We start from the raw sequence: 20,305 nt of genomic DNA, 5'->3' as shown, positions 1-20,305 counted from the left end.
AGCTGCACTGAACATCTCTTTTCCTCAGAGATATGCTGCAAAGATTGCTAAAGGGACCAGGAGGTAAATTTTCTCCTGGAATGGCATCTGCAGAGACAAGCAGACAGAATTTTGACAAACCCCAATATCTGGCAGACAAAGATGTTGTCATGTTGACCTGAATGTACCTGTCTCTGGTGGGGACACCTTTCCATCACCCAAGAAAGATGTGGTACAAAAAGATTTAACACTTCTCTTTGGGTAAGAACATTGAAAGAAGCTAATGTGGCAAAACCCCCTGCAACATTCACTTGCCTATTCAGGCCCTGGTGAACCCAGTTCTCCGACATATGAAGCATGTTGGTGCTATCCATGGAAGCTGCCGTACTGCAGTCCATAGATCTCCACCTCATTTGTGACAGATACAAATAGGCTCCCACACAACACAGCATCCACAATTCAGCAGGAAAATTCATCCAGCCCATCACTCATCCCTGATGGCCCCTGCTCCCTACTGCAGGGAATAGGCAGTAGGCTGGGAGAGTATCTGTGAATTAGTGCCATGATTCCATCCATCATCCTTACTGATGGTGCTGTGGCTCCCACCTCCTTCCAGCACATCTTGCACACATGTTCTGGGACATCCTCGTCTGTGCCCTGGGAAGCACTCAGACCACCTGAGTCTGTGGAGATCATGTGCAGTGCCCAGGTCTAGCTCAGTCACACAGCTAGAAAGGAGGCTGGAGTCAGCTGTCCTCACACAGGATGATCCAGTGCAAAGCCTGGGCACTGCTCTTACGAGACACTAAAGCCCCTCCTCCTAGTAAAGCTGCGGAAAGATTTAAGAAAAATTACAGCACAGACAACTATTAGTCATGCTTTAATTTTCCAGTTGAAATAATACAGTGAATCTCACTGCCAATGTCATCAAGGTCAGCAGTAAAACCATGGTCACCACATACTCTGATCAGGGACAGTATAGGAGACCTCTGATTAAGGGAAAAAGATTGAAAGCCATTGATAACAAAATCCAAAAGGAAGACTAGAAAGCAATCATTGATTACATTCTTGAGTGAATAATTTCTGCAGTTATAAAAAATTAAATGATGAAAGATTTAAAAACAAATATCTAAGGGTCTGTTCCTTCAAAACCATTTCAAAGTAGGAAGAAAACATCGCTTGAACTCTTTTTTTAATACGAGCTCATCTACATCAACATTAATCAACAATCACTATTTTGAGGTTAGGTTTATTGATTATGCCCTTACCCTTCAGATATATTTTAAGGAATAAAACATACCTCAAGGAAAATTGATAAAACATCTATGTCAAGTTTTGTGAAAGAATACAACTTCATTAACCACATCAAAATCTGACCAGAGTCTGTATAATATCAACAGCGTTGTAGCCTCGTAAATACAAGTCCTCAGAGATGACACACGTTACTCTTGCAAACAAAAACCACCCTGCAAGCTGCTCTGCTTGCTTTACTGTAAGAAGGCAGCATTTACACACTTGTCAGTGAATGTGATGAAGGGGGTTTGTTGGTTTAAATTCCTCCACCTATAGTTTGAATAGGTGAAATATTCATGGGGAAAGGTCATAAGCCTTTTCTTTTCTTTCGGTGGTAAGGAAGCTATCGCAGTAAATACATATAAACAACAGATTACTGGCAATTGAACTCAAAAGTTGCAGTCCACAAACTCTAATAGTGGACTGCAAATAAAAACAGTCCAATAGATAAATCTAGAGGACTAAACAAAAACTTTTAAAATATTACTGAAGACTAATATATGGGGTCAAACCATTAGATGGGAGGTAGACAGAAAACCTATTTATATTTTATATTACAGAAAAAATTTCAGATTAAGACCTTGTGATAGCTACAACATTAGAAGTCATCAAAAAGAGTAAACCAGTTCTGTAAACCAGCACAGAAATATTCTATGTACTAGATAATTTTTTTAAATATCCCTACACATAATTATGGCATGAACAGGCAATTTTTGGCCATGTGAAATCTAACTAAAAGGCAGTCATACATTCCTGTGCATGTGCACAAATATTGTGTAAAAACATTTCAGTTGGCAGGAGCTGCTTGCTTAATTCTGAGGAACATACCTCCATCTCAGGGCTCTTGCAAAATTTTTAGAATGAGTCATCTTAAAACAAGGAAACCAAGAAACTGAACAACAAATGCAGCCCTTTGCCGCAGCTTTTAGAGATGGTGGAAAACAACACTAAATACATTCTGAAGGAACCATCATTAAACATTTGGTTTTCCACACTTCAATAAAAATAAAAAATAAAAAATAAAATCCCTGAAAAGCTTCCAGGTATTTTCAGAGGGGTGGGTGGAGGACAGGTTAGGGTGGTGGGAATCCCAGGGAGAGTAAGCATTTCTGTCCTGGACTGCTGCAACTGAGATAGTACAGAGACCTGAGCTGGCGCCTTCACAGCCATCAGCCTGCAGACCAACAGGTCAGCAAAATCCATCTCCTTTCTTAGCACCTTAGTACAAACACTGGAAGGGAAAGCGTCTGCTACATGGGGTTAGAGGACTAGCACCCTTTGGGAACAGCAACGTGGCTCCCCACATGTTCCCTCAGCTTTGGAGAGCAGGGTCTCAGCAGAGTGTCCACAAATACTGCTCACAGAAACACTGCAGGTGGACAGAAAAGCCATTTGCTCCATAACTTCAGCAAGATTTTTAATAGGGGTTTTTCCTTCAGACAGATATTGCCCAAAAATGTTTTTAAGCAAGGTTGATGGGATTCCATGTCTAAAATAATCTAGGTGAGAGATGACATAGCTAAATCTTTAACAGGATGCTGGATGCATCTCAAATGAATGAAATAATGAGTTCAGGATGAAAGCCCATACGCCCTTATAACTCTACACTAATTTATTTTATAACGTGAACTAGGCGTCACAGGCCAAACCCAAATAACTTTTCATTTTGCAGAAAAAATAACTGTTTGTTCTGCCAGGAAAAAAAAAAAAAGAAAAAAAAAAAAAAAAAAAGTCAAAAAAGTCTTCCTCATAATCCTTGGAATAAATTTCAGAGTTCCTAAATTCAAGGCCAAATTTTAATGCCAGCTCATAAGCAGGTTCTGTGAAGTATAAAAACAAAACACAAAGGCCCAAACGTGCTCAAAGGAAAAAGTTGCATGAAAATGCCCACTGCTCTGGGACCTCAAACATGACTGCTCCAAGTGAGTGGCTGGAGGTTTATGGTCTATGAGTATTTTCAATTCCTGGCTTGTCCCAGAGAAGAAAATTTCTCCGTAGTTCTGCCTTGCATCCTCACCTCATCCTGCCACAAAGCAAAAGCTCTCCAAGGCTGGGAGCTCCTCCAGCATTGATACTGATGGCTGTGAGGGTTTCTCAGGATATGGGCACCCCGAGGGACTCTCAAGGATGAGAAAACCCCTGTAGGTTGGGAAGTTTCACGCAGAAGACAAGACCACTTGCTACTTCTGATCAATTAATTGTTCTCATTTCTCTCAAAGTCAGAAATGAGGATGCTTTCTTCCAAAGCAGAACTATCAGCATTAATCTGTAGCAAATAGGCGTTTCTGACCCACAGTATCCTGCGGAAGAGCTGATTATTCTCTTTGTGCAGGCACCACAGGAAAAGGGAAATGGCAGCCAACATCACCAATGTCACAAGAACACCCAGAACTACAAGTCCACTATATGATGCTGAAAGGGAAGAATAGAAATTGTTATTATTCAAATATAGCTACAGTTATAGATAATTCTAAATATAAATATATAGCTGTTTTATGGAAAACACATTACTACTCCTTATATGCCACATATTTTAAATTACAGGTTTAACAGTGAAAAATATTATCTCACAAAATATCAGCTCGAAATGTGTATTATTCTTTATTTAAAAAAAAAAATAAGCACAGAGCTTACCTTTTTCAGAGAGTTCTGTTGTATCAATATCTGAAATAAAATCCAGAACGGTCACAAAATGACCCACAGAGGTAACAGAGGTTATTATGTATACTCACTTTAAAATGGGTACTGAGAAGACAGTCTACCTAAACCCAACAAGAATAGGCTGTTCTTTGTTTAATTTGACTCATGTCAATGTTATTCCAACTAGCCAAGTCAAACATAATCTAGTATGTTATTTAAAATCCCTTTAATTTGGTGGAATATATTAATTGGCATTTGTGCAAGGATGAGCAGCAGTGTTTACCCAGTTTTAAAGTACAAATTCACGAATGGAACCATGCAGAGGTAGATCAATCTGGTTAGTGGGTCCAGCAGTGACTGAGGGATTTTGCGTGGGCTCTGGAAACGCTTGAGCTCTCTCACACACTCACATTCCTACTGCTGTGGTGCCTGTCCAGCTCTCCCAGGCTGGACCTGCCCTCCCAGCAGGGGCTGCGGAGGCCACCCTGATGCCACAGGAAGGCTCCTGCAGTTGGCACTGGTGCAGTGGCTGCCCGGGTTCCCCAAACAGAGGTCACCCCCAGCTGGCCGGGGCTTTTAGAGGTATTTTTTTTCCAGTGCCAAGGTACAGAATTAATTAAATGAAAATTGACACCAAGTAAGCAAGCAACAAGGAACAAGTAAAGCAACAGTTATAAGGACAGAATTGCCTTCTTTTATGGAAGCACATACCTGCATCCATTTTACATACAAAACCCTTTTCTTCTCTGCATGGAGATAATTGCCAGACTCCATCTGTGGTCCTCAAGCTGATGCAGAAATTCCCTTTGAGATGATCAAATTCAGGCTCTCTGATGCCCCAGTTAGAGTAATTTAAAGGAGAGCCATCAAACCAGGAGACTGTCTCATCTATGGGCAGAAGTCAGAAATTATTACAAAATAGAGTAGTATTTTGATAAATATTTCTGTTTCAGTTAGATTTACACTCACATAAAAAATATAGTACTACAGAATACCAGAATTTTTTGTCTGTTTGGCCACTATATTACTTTTTTTTCTGAAGGATTTAAAAACATCCTATGTAGTTAACACAGAAGACAGTCTGTAGTGCATCTTTAAGAAGGAAAAAAAAGCATTTACATGCATGTAGGCAAACTGAGTATTCAGAATACTGGTAATGATTGCAGAAAGCCTCACTGGCTTTACTGCACCATAATCAGGCAAAAATCAGTGAATCAAATCTCAAAAGATAAAAGTGTTTTGGAAAATGGTTATTGGAAATGGTTATTGGAAAATAACCAAAACCCAAACCAGATTCTTACATGCAGTACTATTCCTCCCCAAACTTACTGTCTGTAACAAGCAGAATGTTCAACCAAACCATTTGTACAGAATAACCAAAATTGTGTAATTCTTCCAAAATGAACGCATTTTCCTCTTCATCTTGAATAGTTAGAAGACTGGATCCTACAAATTAAACACAGAACAAATTTTCAAGCAATCCATACCATTAAAATGTAACACTGCATTTCAAACAGTTAACATTCTTAATTGAAAAGCTTGAAATAAATGTCTGGTTATACATTAGAAGTTCTTAAATTTGTAATTACTGTGAAAAGCTCAGGCAAATATAAAACTGTCCTCACATGAATTTAAAACAAATTTGAAGGGAAAAAAATTCATTTTATGTTTTATTGGAGAATTCAGTATTTTCACATGGAAAGGAACATTTTTTTGATGTATGTTGCCTCCAATTTCATAGTTGGCTTATGAGTTCCACTCTCGTTATCTTGAAACAGAGAAAACATATGCCATGATTTCAGTCATTTCAGAAAATAAATATTGTTTTAAGATATCACAATGACATTTGGTAGCTACAAAATAATCACTTACCTTGATTTTTGCAGACTTCATATGCAGTATCAAAACTCATGCCCTGCAGAACTGTGGAAAAGCTGTAGCAACTGTTTTTGAATTTGATCCAGGGTACAGTTTTTTCTGAACATAAGCCTTTATAGGCATTGAGTTTCTTTTCTGTGATAGAAGTAACAGCACAGCTTTATTGGCACAACAAAATACACATTAATATAACATTCCACACACTGTTTTGGAGTAATGCTAATAAGCATGTTATTGTGTTATGCCTCTATTTTTTTCAAAGTGAAAATCTAGCGGTTGCATATATTTGTATTAAATGAGTACAGCTGGTTTTATTTCTGACCAAAAACCTTGCTGGAGTACAACAGCAGGATCAGAACAATCTAACTGACAGTGATGTGCAGAGGAGGTCATGAGCAAACCATGGGCCCAGGTGATCAACACTGCTAAATGGGAACTATTTGGAGAACTGGATGCTGCCACAAGACCCTGCAGCCCTGAACTGAATGGAGCTCCAGAACTGAATTCTGGATTCAACTGAAGCCCAAGTAACTGACAGAGCACTGCAGGAAACGCAACATATTTTAGGATACAGAAAAATATTCTTACCCCTACGAAAAAAATTGCACAATCTTTGATGCGCTTATCAGCGAAGAGGTGATTAATTTTTCACTTTGCTCTAAATGCTTCCCTTCTCCCATCCCACAGTTAATTGCAGCAAACTGAATTTATTTCCCTTCGAGTTAGGTCATTAGCAATCCTCATTTTTCACAGATAATATAGTGTTCACTGAAGAGACAGAGTAAGTAATTTTCCTGTTTCTTTTCTATTATGAAAGTTCTCTTCCCATTCTCCTACAGATCAGACCTGATGGCCAATATTTTATTGGAAAAAAAATGGTTTCACAAATAGGAAATACAGAGAAATACTTCAGTTTTAAATAACAGTTAGCCTTGCTAAACTTTGCTTAACCTCTAACCAATTAACCTCCTTTCACATATTTCCACTGTCAGTACACACATTTACAGCTGCAAAGATTCAATATAAACCTTGACTCTGACTTACTAGGTGGCACATGGCAAACTGCTCCTTGCAGAAATTGTTCACAATCTGTGCTTTTCCAGTGCCCTGAAGTATCAATGTAAACACAGCTGCCAAAGGCCTGGGACTCGTCATCTGCCCAGAAGGTAAACAAAGACCTGGTCCCATCCGACCATTCAAAGTTAAGCCCGTTCTGCCAAAACAAATTCCAGGTTATCTTTCTGATATGCTTTAGCACCATAAAACAATCTACATTTAGAATTTACATTAATCTTCTCTTGGTGGCATCCTCACCAGGTATTACAGAATGCCTTAATTTTCTAAAGGTTTGGTGGATCCAGAAGGATCTACAAAGGCAGAGCCAAGGATCCTAGTTACTTTTGGGAGACTACAAACTACATGTAATCTTCTGTTTTCAGCAAGCAGTTATTTGGGCCTTTGGGTACTACAAATGAAATAATGAAATTTCAACATGGACACTACCAAATTGGCTCCCACTGGACTTACACATTATGTTGGGGGGGGGGGGGGGGGGGAAGTTTAAGGCTCGAATTTTCCAGGGTTTCATCTCCAGATGCAAACCTTCTGTGACTTCAGATCAGTAACACAGCTCACTAGCTTATTACTGGAAAACCTCCTTTGCAGCATTCATGTTCACAGTCAGGGAGTGTCCTACGTACATCGGAAGTGAAGAGCCCGATCCAGTGGTTGTATCCCAGCCGACTGACGATGACCGTGAGGAAAGCCTGGTGATACTGGTCTGTAATGCTCACCAGCTCTGCACTGTTTGCCATGCAGGCTCTTAAAGCTGAAGACCATGTAAAATTCCCACTTATTAGTTTATACATTCTGTTTCCGTATTCTAAAGTATCTGGCACAGGATACATATCAGATGCATTGATAACATGTCTGGATGTGTCTGTTACAAACAGAAAAAAAAGAACATTTTTAAAACAGACAACTTGATCACAGCTGAGCAGCTGCTAAAAAATCAGTATTATCCCTACGAGCAACTAAAAAAATTGCAAACTTCTTGGTTTTAGGAAGGCACTGTGAAATTTAAAAAGATGATGACTACTAGAACAGTATCTGAAATTCCATCACAAAACTCATTACAGGAATGACTGAGTTTAATGTATACAAAACCCCCCAAACCTGAATGAGGTTAGTTCCACTGACTCCATCTCTGGAGATCAGTAAGAAATCACCTGGGAACTGGGCATATCCCAAATGTCCAGTAGCAATGGGCTGCAGAGTGCTTTTATCCCAGATACTTTGCATGTAAGTTAGATTACTTTTTTTTTTACCTGTTATTATTAATAATTTCCAAGATCAGCTTACATCGGAAGACCTGGCCTCAAAAATGATTGTAGTGATACAGCCAATAGGATAACAAAGTGCATGTCTGGAAGCTTCTTGAGCTCATCTTTAATATCCATGAGCCAATGTAGAGAAGATCACAGTGTGGCACTTAAAGAGAAACACTCTGTGCATGGAGACTTAAATCTCTTTTTGATGATAAACTAACACAGCAATGTCCAAAACAATGAAAGGAAGAAGCAGGGTTCTTAAGTTTAAGAAATAAAGAGAGAGAGTCTCCCATGACAAAAAAAAATCCAGAGAGAGAGACCATCTCACCCCAGCCCAGCCTGTGATGCTGCTGCACTTGCTCTTTTACAGGAGGCAAATGCCTTTGCTAATGTGTGTGAATGCCTTTTAAAATGTACTTTACAAAATGCTACAGTTTTGAACAGTTTTGATCCCGTTTTTTAATTGGATTAATTATTTCTCACTGTAAAGCTTCTATGTGACTACAAAATGAAGTGGTTGCTTTGCTACAAGGTAGAATGCTTTTAGACTTGGTTCCCTTTATGACTAAGAGGAGGAGGAGTGTTAACAAACATCTTAAAATAGTAAATTAATTTATAACTTGTCATTCACAAACCATTTAAAATTAGAAATTTCTAAGCAAGAAAAAGTTCTGCTCTTGAGCTAACTGAAGCACCCTGTTTTGTTCCAGCTTTCAGTGTGTGTGCCACTGCTTAAAAAAAGCCAGAAAATGCTGTAAATGGCTGACACAATCCTAACTCAAGCATCACTGAGAGATCAGAGCCCAGTTCAGATCCCCTGCTGCTTTCTTTCATTTTAGTCTCCTTCAGAAAATAATTCAAAAAAGGGGAAATGGAATGCAGGCAGGATGGCAGAAGCAAAGCACCAGCTCATCTTTCCAGGACCTGACACATTCTTTTGGACACTTGAGCAAATTTAGCAGTTCACTGCTGCCAGCAAGAGGCTGTCTCACTACTCCTTTCCTTGCTTCTCTGCTCTTCCTGCTGCAAATTCCCTGGTCTGGCGTTTCCTGACCCTGCACAAAGCTGATACAGCCTGTAAAAAGCTGCAAAAAATGACATTAATTAGACGAAAATAAACAAAGCAGGAGGGGAGGGAAGAAAAAAAAAAAAGATGAGGAAGTTTTCTGCTGAATTAGCAAACTGAACTGCCTGATAGTTCGGGATAGTGCCACGGGTGTCCCACTGGGGAGGCAGGATTGTCCACTCGAACCCAGGAGCACGCTGCTGTGATGCAGCAGCGCCGAGCGGCACTGCAGCCACGGGCCACTCTCAGATTCACCCCCTGCCAGGAAAAACTTTAATGGTAACAAAAAGCGTCCACGCAAGCCCTGCGAATTCCTTCAGCTTTAAGCGACAGCGCCCAGTCACGTACTAACGAGTGCAAGTGGTTATCTTAAAGACTGTGGGCCTGAGCAACGCTGATAAGAAGGTATATCTTGACCAGCCTACATCACCGGGACTTATTCCAAGAAAATAAACTTCTTTTGGAGGGCTATGACCAAAAAATTTGAGGAATGGGATGTTCCCCAAATGGCCACCAGAGACCCTCAAAAGACCCCTACTCTAATGTAAATAAGCTCCGAGAAGTGATTTAAATATGCAAAAGAATTCGCAGGAACGTTTAGCATATATGCATGAGTTTTGTGAAATGTAATGAATATGTATAAGTTTCACAGATTTCAACTAGTCTGTTGGCTGGCTGCAGGGCATGGAATAGGAGGAGATACTCTCTGCACGCCTGGCGCCGAAATAAAGTAATGCAGCTTTCTAATACTGAAATTACAGTGTTGGAGAGTTTTATTCCCGACTTTCAGTGATCCAGCTGGGAAACGTGGGTAGGATCCTGAGCACCCACTGCAGCCCAAATCGTCGCCAGAACCCCGGCCACCATAAGGCAACTGTTTTCCTTCCTGCCTTTCCACGCCTTCTCCATCTGTCTCAAGCAGCAGCAAGGGGTTAAAATACAAACGTTTGGGATGTAACTGAAACAAACCAGCGGGAAAGCACATTTATTTATTTTTTCTGCACTAGGTCCAGGATCACTCCAGCCCTTCATGCAACTGTAGTTCCCAATAAATGATGTAAAATCCAGCTATGCTTTGCCTGAGTCACACGCGAGCGCTGCCCAAAGGTTGTACTTGTTCTGCTTCCCACCTGGCCGTCCCTCCCGTCCCAGGCAGCAGCAGGAGAGTGCTGTCGCTTTACCCCAGCGCTAAACCTCGGGGTGATAATACAATACAGAGCTGAGCCATACAAAACCACCCCCTTACAGGCTCAGATTACAGCCCTCCCTTTGCTTCAGGGTTAACGATGTGCTGCTGGTCTGCTTGGGCGTCCTGCTGCACAGCTGCTGACGGTGCTCAGCCAGGAGGCGACAGCGGAACGTGGCTTGAGGAAACACAACAACCCACGTTCCTCCCAAACACTTCATGCTTCTGGCAAGGGAACTTTATGGTACCAGAATCAGAGAAGTCTGGTACTAGAAAAGAGAAGCCAAGCTCTATTCAATAAGCCAGTTGGGTCCACACTGCTCAGAAAAATACATTTTCTAGAGTCTATTCTGATCTAACATCACAAGTTACAACCCCCCACTGTAAATCATATTTTCATCAAAATTACCCTCAGTTTAGCCTCTTGTAATTTCATTTACAGGGGTTACTCTGCAGCCATGAGAGAATATGAAATTTCATCTCTATTCCTAATTCAAAAATACACTCAGAATTCTCAAATTTAGCAGGAAAACTTAATAACAGAATATTTTTTAGCAATTACTTCTACATCCCAGCTACTGATTCATTAAATAGTGTAGAGCTCGTATGCTGAAATAGAAAACTGTCTTAGAAATCTTTATGCTCCTTGTTTAAAGACACTTACAAAAAGCTGCTTCTAGATAAAAACAAAGTAAGACAAATTCCATATAGTAAGAAAAGAGAACAGAAGCAAAGCAAGACAAAACCTTACCCTGAGTCTTTTGGCAGACAAACCCATAATTTTTCTGACAGTTTTCTAAGTACCATTTTCCCGTAAAATAAAAATTAGGGCTATTTGATACCAATGTACATAGTGGAAGTTGATCTTGAATGTTAAAATGCTGTCTCTGCAACCAACACAGAACCATGTATTAATTTTAAAATACACTGTGTGAAACAATGCATAATTATTACATCAAATTTAGGAGAATAATTATCTGAAAGTCTCCCTAACAAATATTTAGGTAGAACAATGAACAGTCCCATAAATACAATTTGAACCAATAACCGCATAATTAAATAGTCACAAGCTTTCAGTTGAATGAACTAAAATACTAAACCCAGCTGGGACTAATGTGTTGTAAAAGAATGTATTAAAATAGGAAGTTCATAATCTTGTTCCTAAACTTTCCTCAAGGATCTAATACTAACCATATGATTCAAACTTTGCTGCTTAAAACCAACTGCAAGAGAAAGAGAGTAGAGCCACAAATTATGCAAATGTGTGTCTCGACAGCGCCTTTTTTTCTACTTCTAGTTATTCCTGTAAATCTGTGCCCACAGTTCTTTGAAGTTGCAAAGATTAAGAGCAGCCTAAACTACTGTAACAACTTTGGCCTTGTCTTATGGAAGTCATGATTTTTATGAGTAAAACCAACTTCTCACTGTCACAACCCCCCTGGAAATACTCACATCCACTATGTCAACCGGCGACCAGTTGGAATACCTTTGAGGGTTTTCATTCAACCATTTTTCATAATCGTCACTCTGGAAACCTATCCAAACACTAGTTTTCCATCCATATAGATTCATTGTTATGAAAGCTAGGAAATGAAACAGAAACAAAATAAACCAGTAAGCATTTAGGGATAGATGAAGCCTCTTGCAACACACTAGAACATTGAAAAATTTATTTCCAATCAATGATATTACATAGAAAATAAGAATGAGTGGCATTTCAGTATCATCAAACCATAAATTCAGTTAAATTGATTGATTTCAACTAGGTTAGGATCTAGTCCATTAGCTAATAATACCAGCCCAATCATAGTACAGTCCAATTGAAGAAGCTTTCCTCAGTTTTAGTTGAAGTTTTCTCAGCTGAAGATAGCCAGTGAGATTCCTCCCACCTCCAAATAAGTGGTTTTACAAGTGTGTGAAATTCAACTACAGCTTTTTTTATGAATAGGGTTCATAAATATTTCCAAATTTGCTAGCATTTATTTCTCTGACAGTTCCAGCCTGGTGCTATACTATATATAAGACTTCAAGTACTACTAAAAGATAAAAATGACATAAGGTAGAAATTTTAAATAGCAAATTTTTAAATGGGTATTCCATTTTTGGGAGTATTTTTAAATCATGGTAAGCACAAAAGAATTTGCAATTAATCCTTAAAATGTACCTGTCATATATCCCAGTGAACCTTTAAATTTTGGGAAACTAAGAAAGAGAAACGTTAATGTGTTTAAAGCAGTGGAACCACGGGTAAGAGCTGAACAGTCTTCTTTCCTAGATCTGTATCCAAGATTAAACTTTACTACAGCATCCCAATGAAGATAGCGTTTTATTTATTTAACAATATTTTCAGCACTCTACCTTGCTCCAGTTCATCTTTCAGGATTGCAAGTGACCCATCATAGTTACTGCAGAATTCTTGTGCAGAGTACCAGTTTCTCAGATGTTCTGGATCCTTTGGAATTTGTATTAAAAAGCACTGTTTCAAACAACAAAAACAAACAAGCTTGTTTTGTTTGTTTTTCTCCAGTCATTTATCAATCACTAAGAGTGATCACTAAAACATTTCACATGCTGTTACTGAATGTTAAATATTTCACTTGTTTCTGTCCTGCCATGGACATCTCCAGCATGTTCAACATTAGTTTTCAGCTGTGATCTGGATTGCATTCAAATCAGTTATTTCAAGGCAAGCACAATCGAGGTCACTGCAGTGAGCACTGGCATAAATTCAGCCATCTCGATGCATGTTGCTATTAAGCAACTTAGGCATTCAAGAGAAACCAGATGAAATAGTTACCTTTTGACCCTCAACTGCAAATAAACTTTGGCTTATAATTATCTTTAATGAAGCCCATTTGAAACAGCATGTTTTACAGGACAGCAGCAATTAGGGATCGATTTAGGACATCAAGGGGTTAGAGACCTCTTTTGAAGTCATAAAAGACACTTGGAATTGTCCTATGTAGAAAAGAGAGGATGGAGCAAGCTTTTTATGGCAAAGGCACAAATAACAATTGCATAGCTTTTGCATATATGAGTATTTACTCCCTGAAACTAAAGTAAAAATTTTAACACCTGATTAAGACAACTTCTTAAAGTTTGGGAAGCTACTTAACAGCAATAAATCTTTGTGGCACTGTGTCAGCCGTTATAAACCCAAGGGCCCTGTTTTCAAAAAGCAAGAAAATCTTCAAATATTAAGTAATCCTTAAGTACAATTTCTGTCCTACATATGGAATGTATTTTGAACAATGAAACAGCATAAAAAAGGCTTTACTTTGAATCCAAAGTGCAACCAGCCTTTGGGACATACTCCTTGTTGGTTCGGGTCTTTTGGAATCTCTTTCTCTATCTTCTTTGGAATTTTACGTTTACAAATACAGGGAAGAGAAACAGTACAGTTTTCATCACCCCAGAGTCCTGAGTAAAAAGAAGAATCACAGTTCAACGTTGGTTGGAGAATTGGAAAGGGTTTTCTCTTAGGTAGCTTAGATATTGTTTAGTGTTTGAGTAAAAAGAGATTCTACATCAATTACATTTGGACATACTGCATTACAGTGGATTTGATGGTTCATGGAGCACGTATTTATTTCCAGTTTAATTTTATCGAGTAAAACCAATTCCTCTACACTGAGTCACATGAGGTATGACTATATCATCATTTATTTTAAAAATTAGATATGCTGGAAAAAAAAAAAAAGATGCCTTCCAGATAAAATAGTTTGACTTCCTTACATCGAAAATTTTTGGCAAGATCCAGGTGATGATAGAAAATGCTGATCTGCTTAGGAGGAAAACACACTTTTCAGGAAACTCAACAAATTTTTGCCCAGCCCCCACCTTAGGCCAGCTAAAGGGGGAGGGAGGGTGGGCATCTCTTCCTTTTATCTGACACTAACTATGGCAGTGGCAAACTCAAGCATTCAAAAGTCACGAATCAAAACCCCAAGATAATGTGGGGAAAAAAAGAAGGTTTTACATTTTTTCAGTTTTGACTTTCGAGGCTGGGATTACAAAACTGCAGCTGCATTAATCTTTTTTGTCTCTTTGCACAAATACCAAGCTGGCTATTTTTATTTTCCTTGGAACCTGATATGTTTACTTTATCACGTGACTTCCAGATCAGCTGAAAACAGACACTGTGAGATGATAGAAATCACTAAACCAGCAGCACCATGACTTTTATTTTTTTTAATACTCTAGTAAAATATGGAACTATGCCATGATTGAAAGGCTAGGACAAAAATAATGGCACCCAAAAATCCCTCAGCAGTTTGGCTGTGGGATCAAAAATAAGTACCTGAGTACTTAAAAGTCATGTGCTGATAGAAAAACAGTTTGTAGATGTAGGAAAAATTGTTGCTCAGTCCATCTGCGTCATTTGGTTCTGAGAAAACTGTCTGTGAGCACCAGCAATGCATTAACATTGTTGCTGTGCCACATAACAGACAATTAAAACTGAAGCATCAGTATCACTGGATCTTTGTATTCTGACATCAGAGAGCTGTAACTATTAATACACTTTTAAAACCTACAACCTAGTTTCTGAGCATATTAATATTTCCCTATTCTTTCCTTAGTCTCAGAAGCAGTCATGCAAATTATAACCATGGAACAGGACTTTAATATGGATTACATTTCTTAAAAGCAATGAAAAAAATACAAACTCTATGGCTAACAGAATCAAATCTCAATTCCTGCAGCAAAAGGAAATATAAAAGAAACCTGTTTGTGATGAAATGAAGCCACATCTTTTCCCTGGTTTCTGCAGATCTCCTTCCCTCCCTTCATCCCAGTTCTGGTACGTTACTGGTGATTCATCTCTCCAGCTGCACAGAAATATTAAGAATGAAGATTCACTTTTTCCTATCCTTACCTAAAACTACACCCTCCATTAAAGGGTTGATAAGGAGATGTAAGGGAGAAAGAAAACAACCAACCACCACTATCAAGGTCAATATAAATGTGTTCTACAACTCTGTCAGAAGGAATATTGCAACATGGAGATAAATTAAGAGCAATATTATTCTGAATGATATTTACATGAGAATTGAAGTTGTCTCTTGAATATCCCACTCAGTCACCAAACTGCTTTGGCCCATCATACTGAGACAGGGCATGCCAAGCACAACTCACAGCAGCTGTGGCATGCACGGATTCTTACCGAAATCCATCACTGAGGTTTTCTGCGCGCAGTCCAATCCACCAGTGAACATCACTATTCGACAGCTATAAAAGAAATGTTTTCCATGTGTTAAGCTGTTGTTGCTCTCCTATCAAGGCATTAACAAACTCCTGAAGTCACTGTGTATTCAAATAGCATCTCCATTGGGTTCCAATGGGAAGAACAGGTGCTAAATCCTGCCCATGTTAATTCATGTCACTTCAGTGAGCAGAGCATGATTTAGCTCCCGTATTTCCTCAGGATTGCTGATGCGTCTTCTTTAACCCAGGAATTTACAATTTTAGGAATTTACAGCCTATCTGGTTTGAAAAGACTGGCATCTTAGACCAGAATTTGTTTTTCGCCAACTCCTAAAATTAAACAATAGCAAATGTTTCCTTTAAGCACTAACATAGTGCTGATCCTCGATGTTTCCAAAATGCTTTCTCTGAACATTTGCTGATTTTGTATGGCTCATACCAGAGTTTTCTGGAGATGCTTTCCAGATTGACTGCTGTTCTCATGAAAGGATCTAGACCTTTGCTTCTAAAAGGCAAAGTGCTATGGAAAAGCCATGGAAATAATGTAATTCCAATAGCCATGGGTTATTGCTTTGTTGAATTGATTCTAGCTTAAGCTATGAACTGGTTTCACCTTCAGAGTTAGCCAGCCTGTCACAGTTTGGGGGCTTTTGGAAAAAGAAAAAAAAAAAAAAAGTTCTGAATGTGCAGGACACTAGAGAAGCCACCTTGTCTCTGTGAAGCATTTATTTTTTGTCAGAAAGAACTGAAGCCCAGCCTGTGTTGTGCTTCCACAGTGTCCTCGGAGTTACAGTTAAGATTTCTCCAGCTTACATCTTTTTTAGCAATATCAAATGAAGAAAATAGACATTTCTGACAAAGAAAAGACTCTGGAATGCTCTCTGACTTCCTGGCCCCCAAGTTTAGTTTTCTAATTACAGCACTCAGCCCACATATTACAGTTTTTAAAGAAATAGTGAAAAAAGTGATTCCAAATTCCATGCTAAGAAATCTTGACCAAGTTTTCAAATGACACATGCGAAGTCTATTTGGACTGCTGAGTATTATTTTAGTGATTTACTTACTCCTGCTTCCACAGGAAACTAGTTACAATCACTTAGGGACAAACTATGCTGAGAAAGCTCAGCCAAAGCCAGCAGGCCTTAAAATAGCTGTGTATGTTGTATTCTGAGACAAAACTTCTAGGAAGTTAAGCTGATTTCCAGTTTCAAGAGACTAAACTTTGCTTTTTTTTTTTGTAGAATGCTCACCAATTTTCGAAATGCCCACTAATTTTAATGATAAATCCACTTTTGAAAGATCTCATGTAAATAAACATGACTTACAAGCAGCATTCTGCTCATCCATTTTCAGTGATCTTAAGTTGGAAGAATATATATATTTTTAATTTTATATCATTTTTTAAGTCATAAATATTCAGAGTTAGGTAATGTAGTAATTATATCACATCACAGTCTCTGGTACATGTGGAAGAAGACAAGACAGCGTAGCCAGTTGTGTTACTCGTCACTGTAAGCTTTTTCTGCCATGACCTATCGGTTTAAATCTATTTCATCATGCTTTAATATAAAATTACTTAAATAGGAGATAAAAATTATACACAATTCCTTGGAAACTGAAAGACCCCATATTAATATAACACACTTCTATTTATGCTTTCTGTTACAAGTTAAAAGCAGGCAAGGCCTGTAAGTGTGGGTCAAGAGCTTTTCTACACATAACTAGGTGTTCTTTTAAAGATTACACTACAATATCCCCTTACACTACAATATCCCTTTACACTACATTGAATTTTGTCCTCAGTAAGGCAGACAGATTATTTGCATTCATTTTCAAATTTTCATTATTTTGGTTTTACTGAGAACCCCTGAAAGAAAACAGACTCAGTTTCTTCGGAATTCATCTGCTTGTGCAGCTATTTCTCATTTTCAAAGCTGTTTGTTACATCAGAAAAGTTGTAGAGAAATTCTGCTGTAAACCAGAGGAGGCAATTTAGAGGCAAATGTCTCTTGTTTCCCCACATAAAAATCCATAGTCAAAAGGGGATTTAATTCAGTAGACATCATACAAATCTGTGGACTCACTGGAACATTACCCAGGCTGGTGTGCACAGAGGAAAAGGTAGGCTGTTTTCCATGGTCATAAGCACCCTTCTCTATGATTTATAGTTCTAGCTATAATTAAGATGCAGAAAAATTGGCAATCCTTCGCTCTTGGCCAGCTCTCTTCAACAGTATCTTTCAAATGATCACGTTGAAGATTTGAACTATGGAGACCATTTCAAACATCTGCACTTGCTGCCCACGTTATGCTAATGCACACTCTGAAACATCCCTTTGTGTTGCTCCCTGATCACCAGCTGCCAAGTGACAAAATGGGAGTGGAGTAGAACTGCACTTGGGTCAGGAGACATCCCAGTGGATGCAGAACCACTGTGTGAATGTGAGGAACAACGACAGCTCCCCTTGGTCAGAGAGGGGTGGAGGGAGAGGAAGAAACAGAGAAGGATGTACACCACACATGAAACACACCTTTCTCTTTGCCCCCAATTACTTTCTCAGCTGTGGTATAGGAAGCTGGGGTTTTGCTTCTCCTGGGCTTTTTGAGGCAGATTGATCAACCTGCTCAACAGTAGAGCTGATTCTGCAGATTTGAAATGTTACTGACTTCTTAAGCTAAATAGGGCTTCAGGGAGAGGTATGGGAAATGAAGAGAGCAAGAACATTATTTCTAATGTAAAATGTCTTTTGGATTCTACCTGGAATAACAGGCAGACAGATTCTCCAAAAGACACAGCAGAAAACAGTCAGTTACCACCTGAGGGTTTATTTTTTAAAAGGGGTTGTTTTTCTTACCTTCCTTATTTTATTTTGAATAAAGGTTTGTTCACCAGAAGAATTTACTGTTGCTATTCCACCACGAAGCCAGCCACAGACAAACTTGCAGGTTTCCCATTCTGCAGGGCTGACGTGGAAAAGATATTCTGCTCCTTGATAATACAGCCAGGGCAGTTCTAGAAAATGAGCAAAAGAGTCAGTGCTGTGCAGGGGTAAAAAACTCATTTGAGGTCTCATCTTTTTTTTACCCCTATGGCCTGCCTGCAGCCACATGTCAGAGGACAAATATGCCACTAGGAACAGCAGAACAATATTTAACGTATCAATTTGTGGGGGAAAAAAAATGGACTATGAGTTGGTTTTCTTCTGTAACATTCTATCCCTTGACACTGCAGTAATATCAAGAGAGTTGTCCAGGCTTAACAGAAGGGCAGTTTTAATGTGATGGAGAGGTTATCAAACTCCTGTGCTTATTACTGGCAATATTCCTTAACCAAACCGAATGCTGATGCTCTAGTGCTCCTAAACAACAGTGGCAGATTTGATCTGCTAACAAGAAGTTTCTACAGAGTTCCTTACTGTAAATTTTCAACTTAGAATATTTTAGTTATTTTATTTTAACAAAGGCTCTAATTGTATTTCCAAGTTATATTGTTTCAAGATGAAAAAAAGAAAATATTGTCATACCAGCTGTGTACCAAACTGGACTCATGGGTTTAACACCTGCAAAAAAAATACAAACCAAAAATCATTAAGAACATTGCTATTCTTGTTCAGGGATTAAAAAAAAGGAGTTAAACATGGAATAAAAAAAAATAATTGCCACACTCACTAAAAAACATTTACAGTAGTTTTTATGAATAACAGCTTTGAATGAGTATTTCTAACTAACTGCTAATCTTGCTATATATTTTTAAACTGACTGTTCACATTATATCAGTTAACTGGACAACAAACATAAGTGGAGTAACCCCTCTGGCTTTGCCATGATTTCATGCAGAAGACTTTGAGAACTCCAGAGGTGGCTAAAAAGGAGACTTTTAGGTAGTTTTTTCCTTGTCTCTCCTGAATAGCAAGTAAGGTGTGTAACAGACGATGCATGCTAATTAACATTTTACCTTTTGGTATTTTGCATATCCATTCACGCTTGTCATTGCAATGTGCTGGAAAGACTGTTCTGTTTACTTTGAACACACCACAGTTTCTTGAGTCATCTTCAACATACGTGTGCTCCAGAAACGAAGATACAACCTGAAAACAGCACATTTGTTCTCTTTCACTGACAACCCAAGATGAAGCATTTAAAAACCTCATCATGGAGAAAAGGAAGGATTTAGACATGTGTGTACAATATGAATATCTAAGCAACAGCTAGAGGACCACCTAAATTATGATGGTGAAATACAAATAATAGGGTCCATAGTCATGTTCTCCCAATGTCCTGTCCAACTTACCTATCTTATATCAGACTACTTCTTCATAAAAATAACTGAATATCTGTTGAAACCTAACAACTTTTTGACATGACTATCAGCAGTTGCCCACATCTAAAAGCCTTTGCCTCGGTTCAACCTATGCTCAGATACGACTCGAAAGGTTACCGAAATACAGAGTAAACTGATAGTTACAGGTGTTTTGTCAGACCACTGCCATGTCCTTCCAGAAAGTGCATTTCTTTTATTAAATCCAATCCAGAACTGTCTCTCTTCTGTTCTATAACAGAAACAAAGAAAATAACATTTCTCATGCCCATTTTCCTTAGCCATTTCAGAAATATTTTAATAGTACAAATACATATATTAATTTCTTTTTTAATTGAATATATCATTCCATAATACATTTCTTAACTTTCTAGTATCCTTGAAGTAAACTCTTGCTTTCCTACTAAATG

At 38.6% G+C, this 20,305-nt stretch overlaps 1 protein-coding gene across 1 annotated transcript in view; it reads right to left on the bottom strand.

The window, feature by feature from the left end:
- Nucleotides 1–846: 846 nt before the first annotated feature.
- PLA2R1 (phospholipase A2 receptor 1) overlaps nt 847–20,305 on the bottom strand; it is a 39,091-nt gene continuing 19,632 nt past the window's right edge. The window contains exons 14-30 of the mRNA XM_048309593.1: nt 20,043–20,127; nt 19,533–19,665; nt 19,102–19,137; nt 18,433–18,590; nt 15,537–15,601; nt 15,098–15,201; nt 13,650–13,792; nt 12,731–12,848; nt 11,825–11,955; nt 11,124–11,259; nt 7,491–7,729; nt 6,835–7,003; nt 5,785–5,925; nt 5,242–5,358; nt 4,624–4,800; nt 3,907–3,936; nt 847–3,684 (exon numbers count right to left, since the gene is read on the bottom strand). Coding sequence (XP_048165550.1) covers nt 3,467–3,684; nt 3,907–3,936; nt 4,624–4,800; nt 5,242–5,358; nt 5,785–5,925; nt 6,835–7,003; nt 7,491–7,729; nt 11,124–11,259; nt 11,825–11,955; nt 12,731–12,848; nt 13,650–13,792; nt 15,098–15,201; nt 15,537–15,601; nt 18,433–18,590; nt 19,102–19,137; nt 19,533–19,665; nt 20,043–20,127 — 2,200 coding nt within the window. The 3' untranslated portion in view covers nt 847–3,466. The remainder of the gene's footprint in view (nt 3,685–3,906; nt 3,937–4,623; nt 4,801–5,241; nt 5,359–5,784; nt 5,926–6,834; nt 7,004–7,490; nt 7,730–11,123; nt 11,260–11,824; nt 11,956–12,730; nt 12,849–13,649; nt 13,793–15,097; nt 15,202–15,536; nt 15,602–18,432; nt 18,591–19,101; nt 19,138–19,532; nt 19,666–20,042; nt 20,128–20,305) is intronic.

Source organism: Corvus hawaiiensis, chromosome 7, assembly GCF_020740725.1.
Source record: "Corvus hawaiiensis isolate bCorHaw1 chromosome 7, bCorHaw1.pri.cur, whole genome shotgun sequence".
Taxonomy (NCBI): domain Eukaryota; kingdom Metazoa; phylum Chordata; class Aves; order Passeriformes; family Corvidae; genus Corvus; species Corvus hawaiiensis.
The sequence above is the reverse complement of the archived record's forward strand: the minus strand, read 5'-3'. Positions and strand labels throughout refer to the sequence as shown.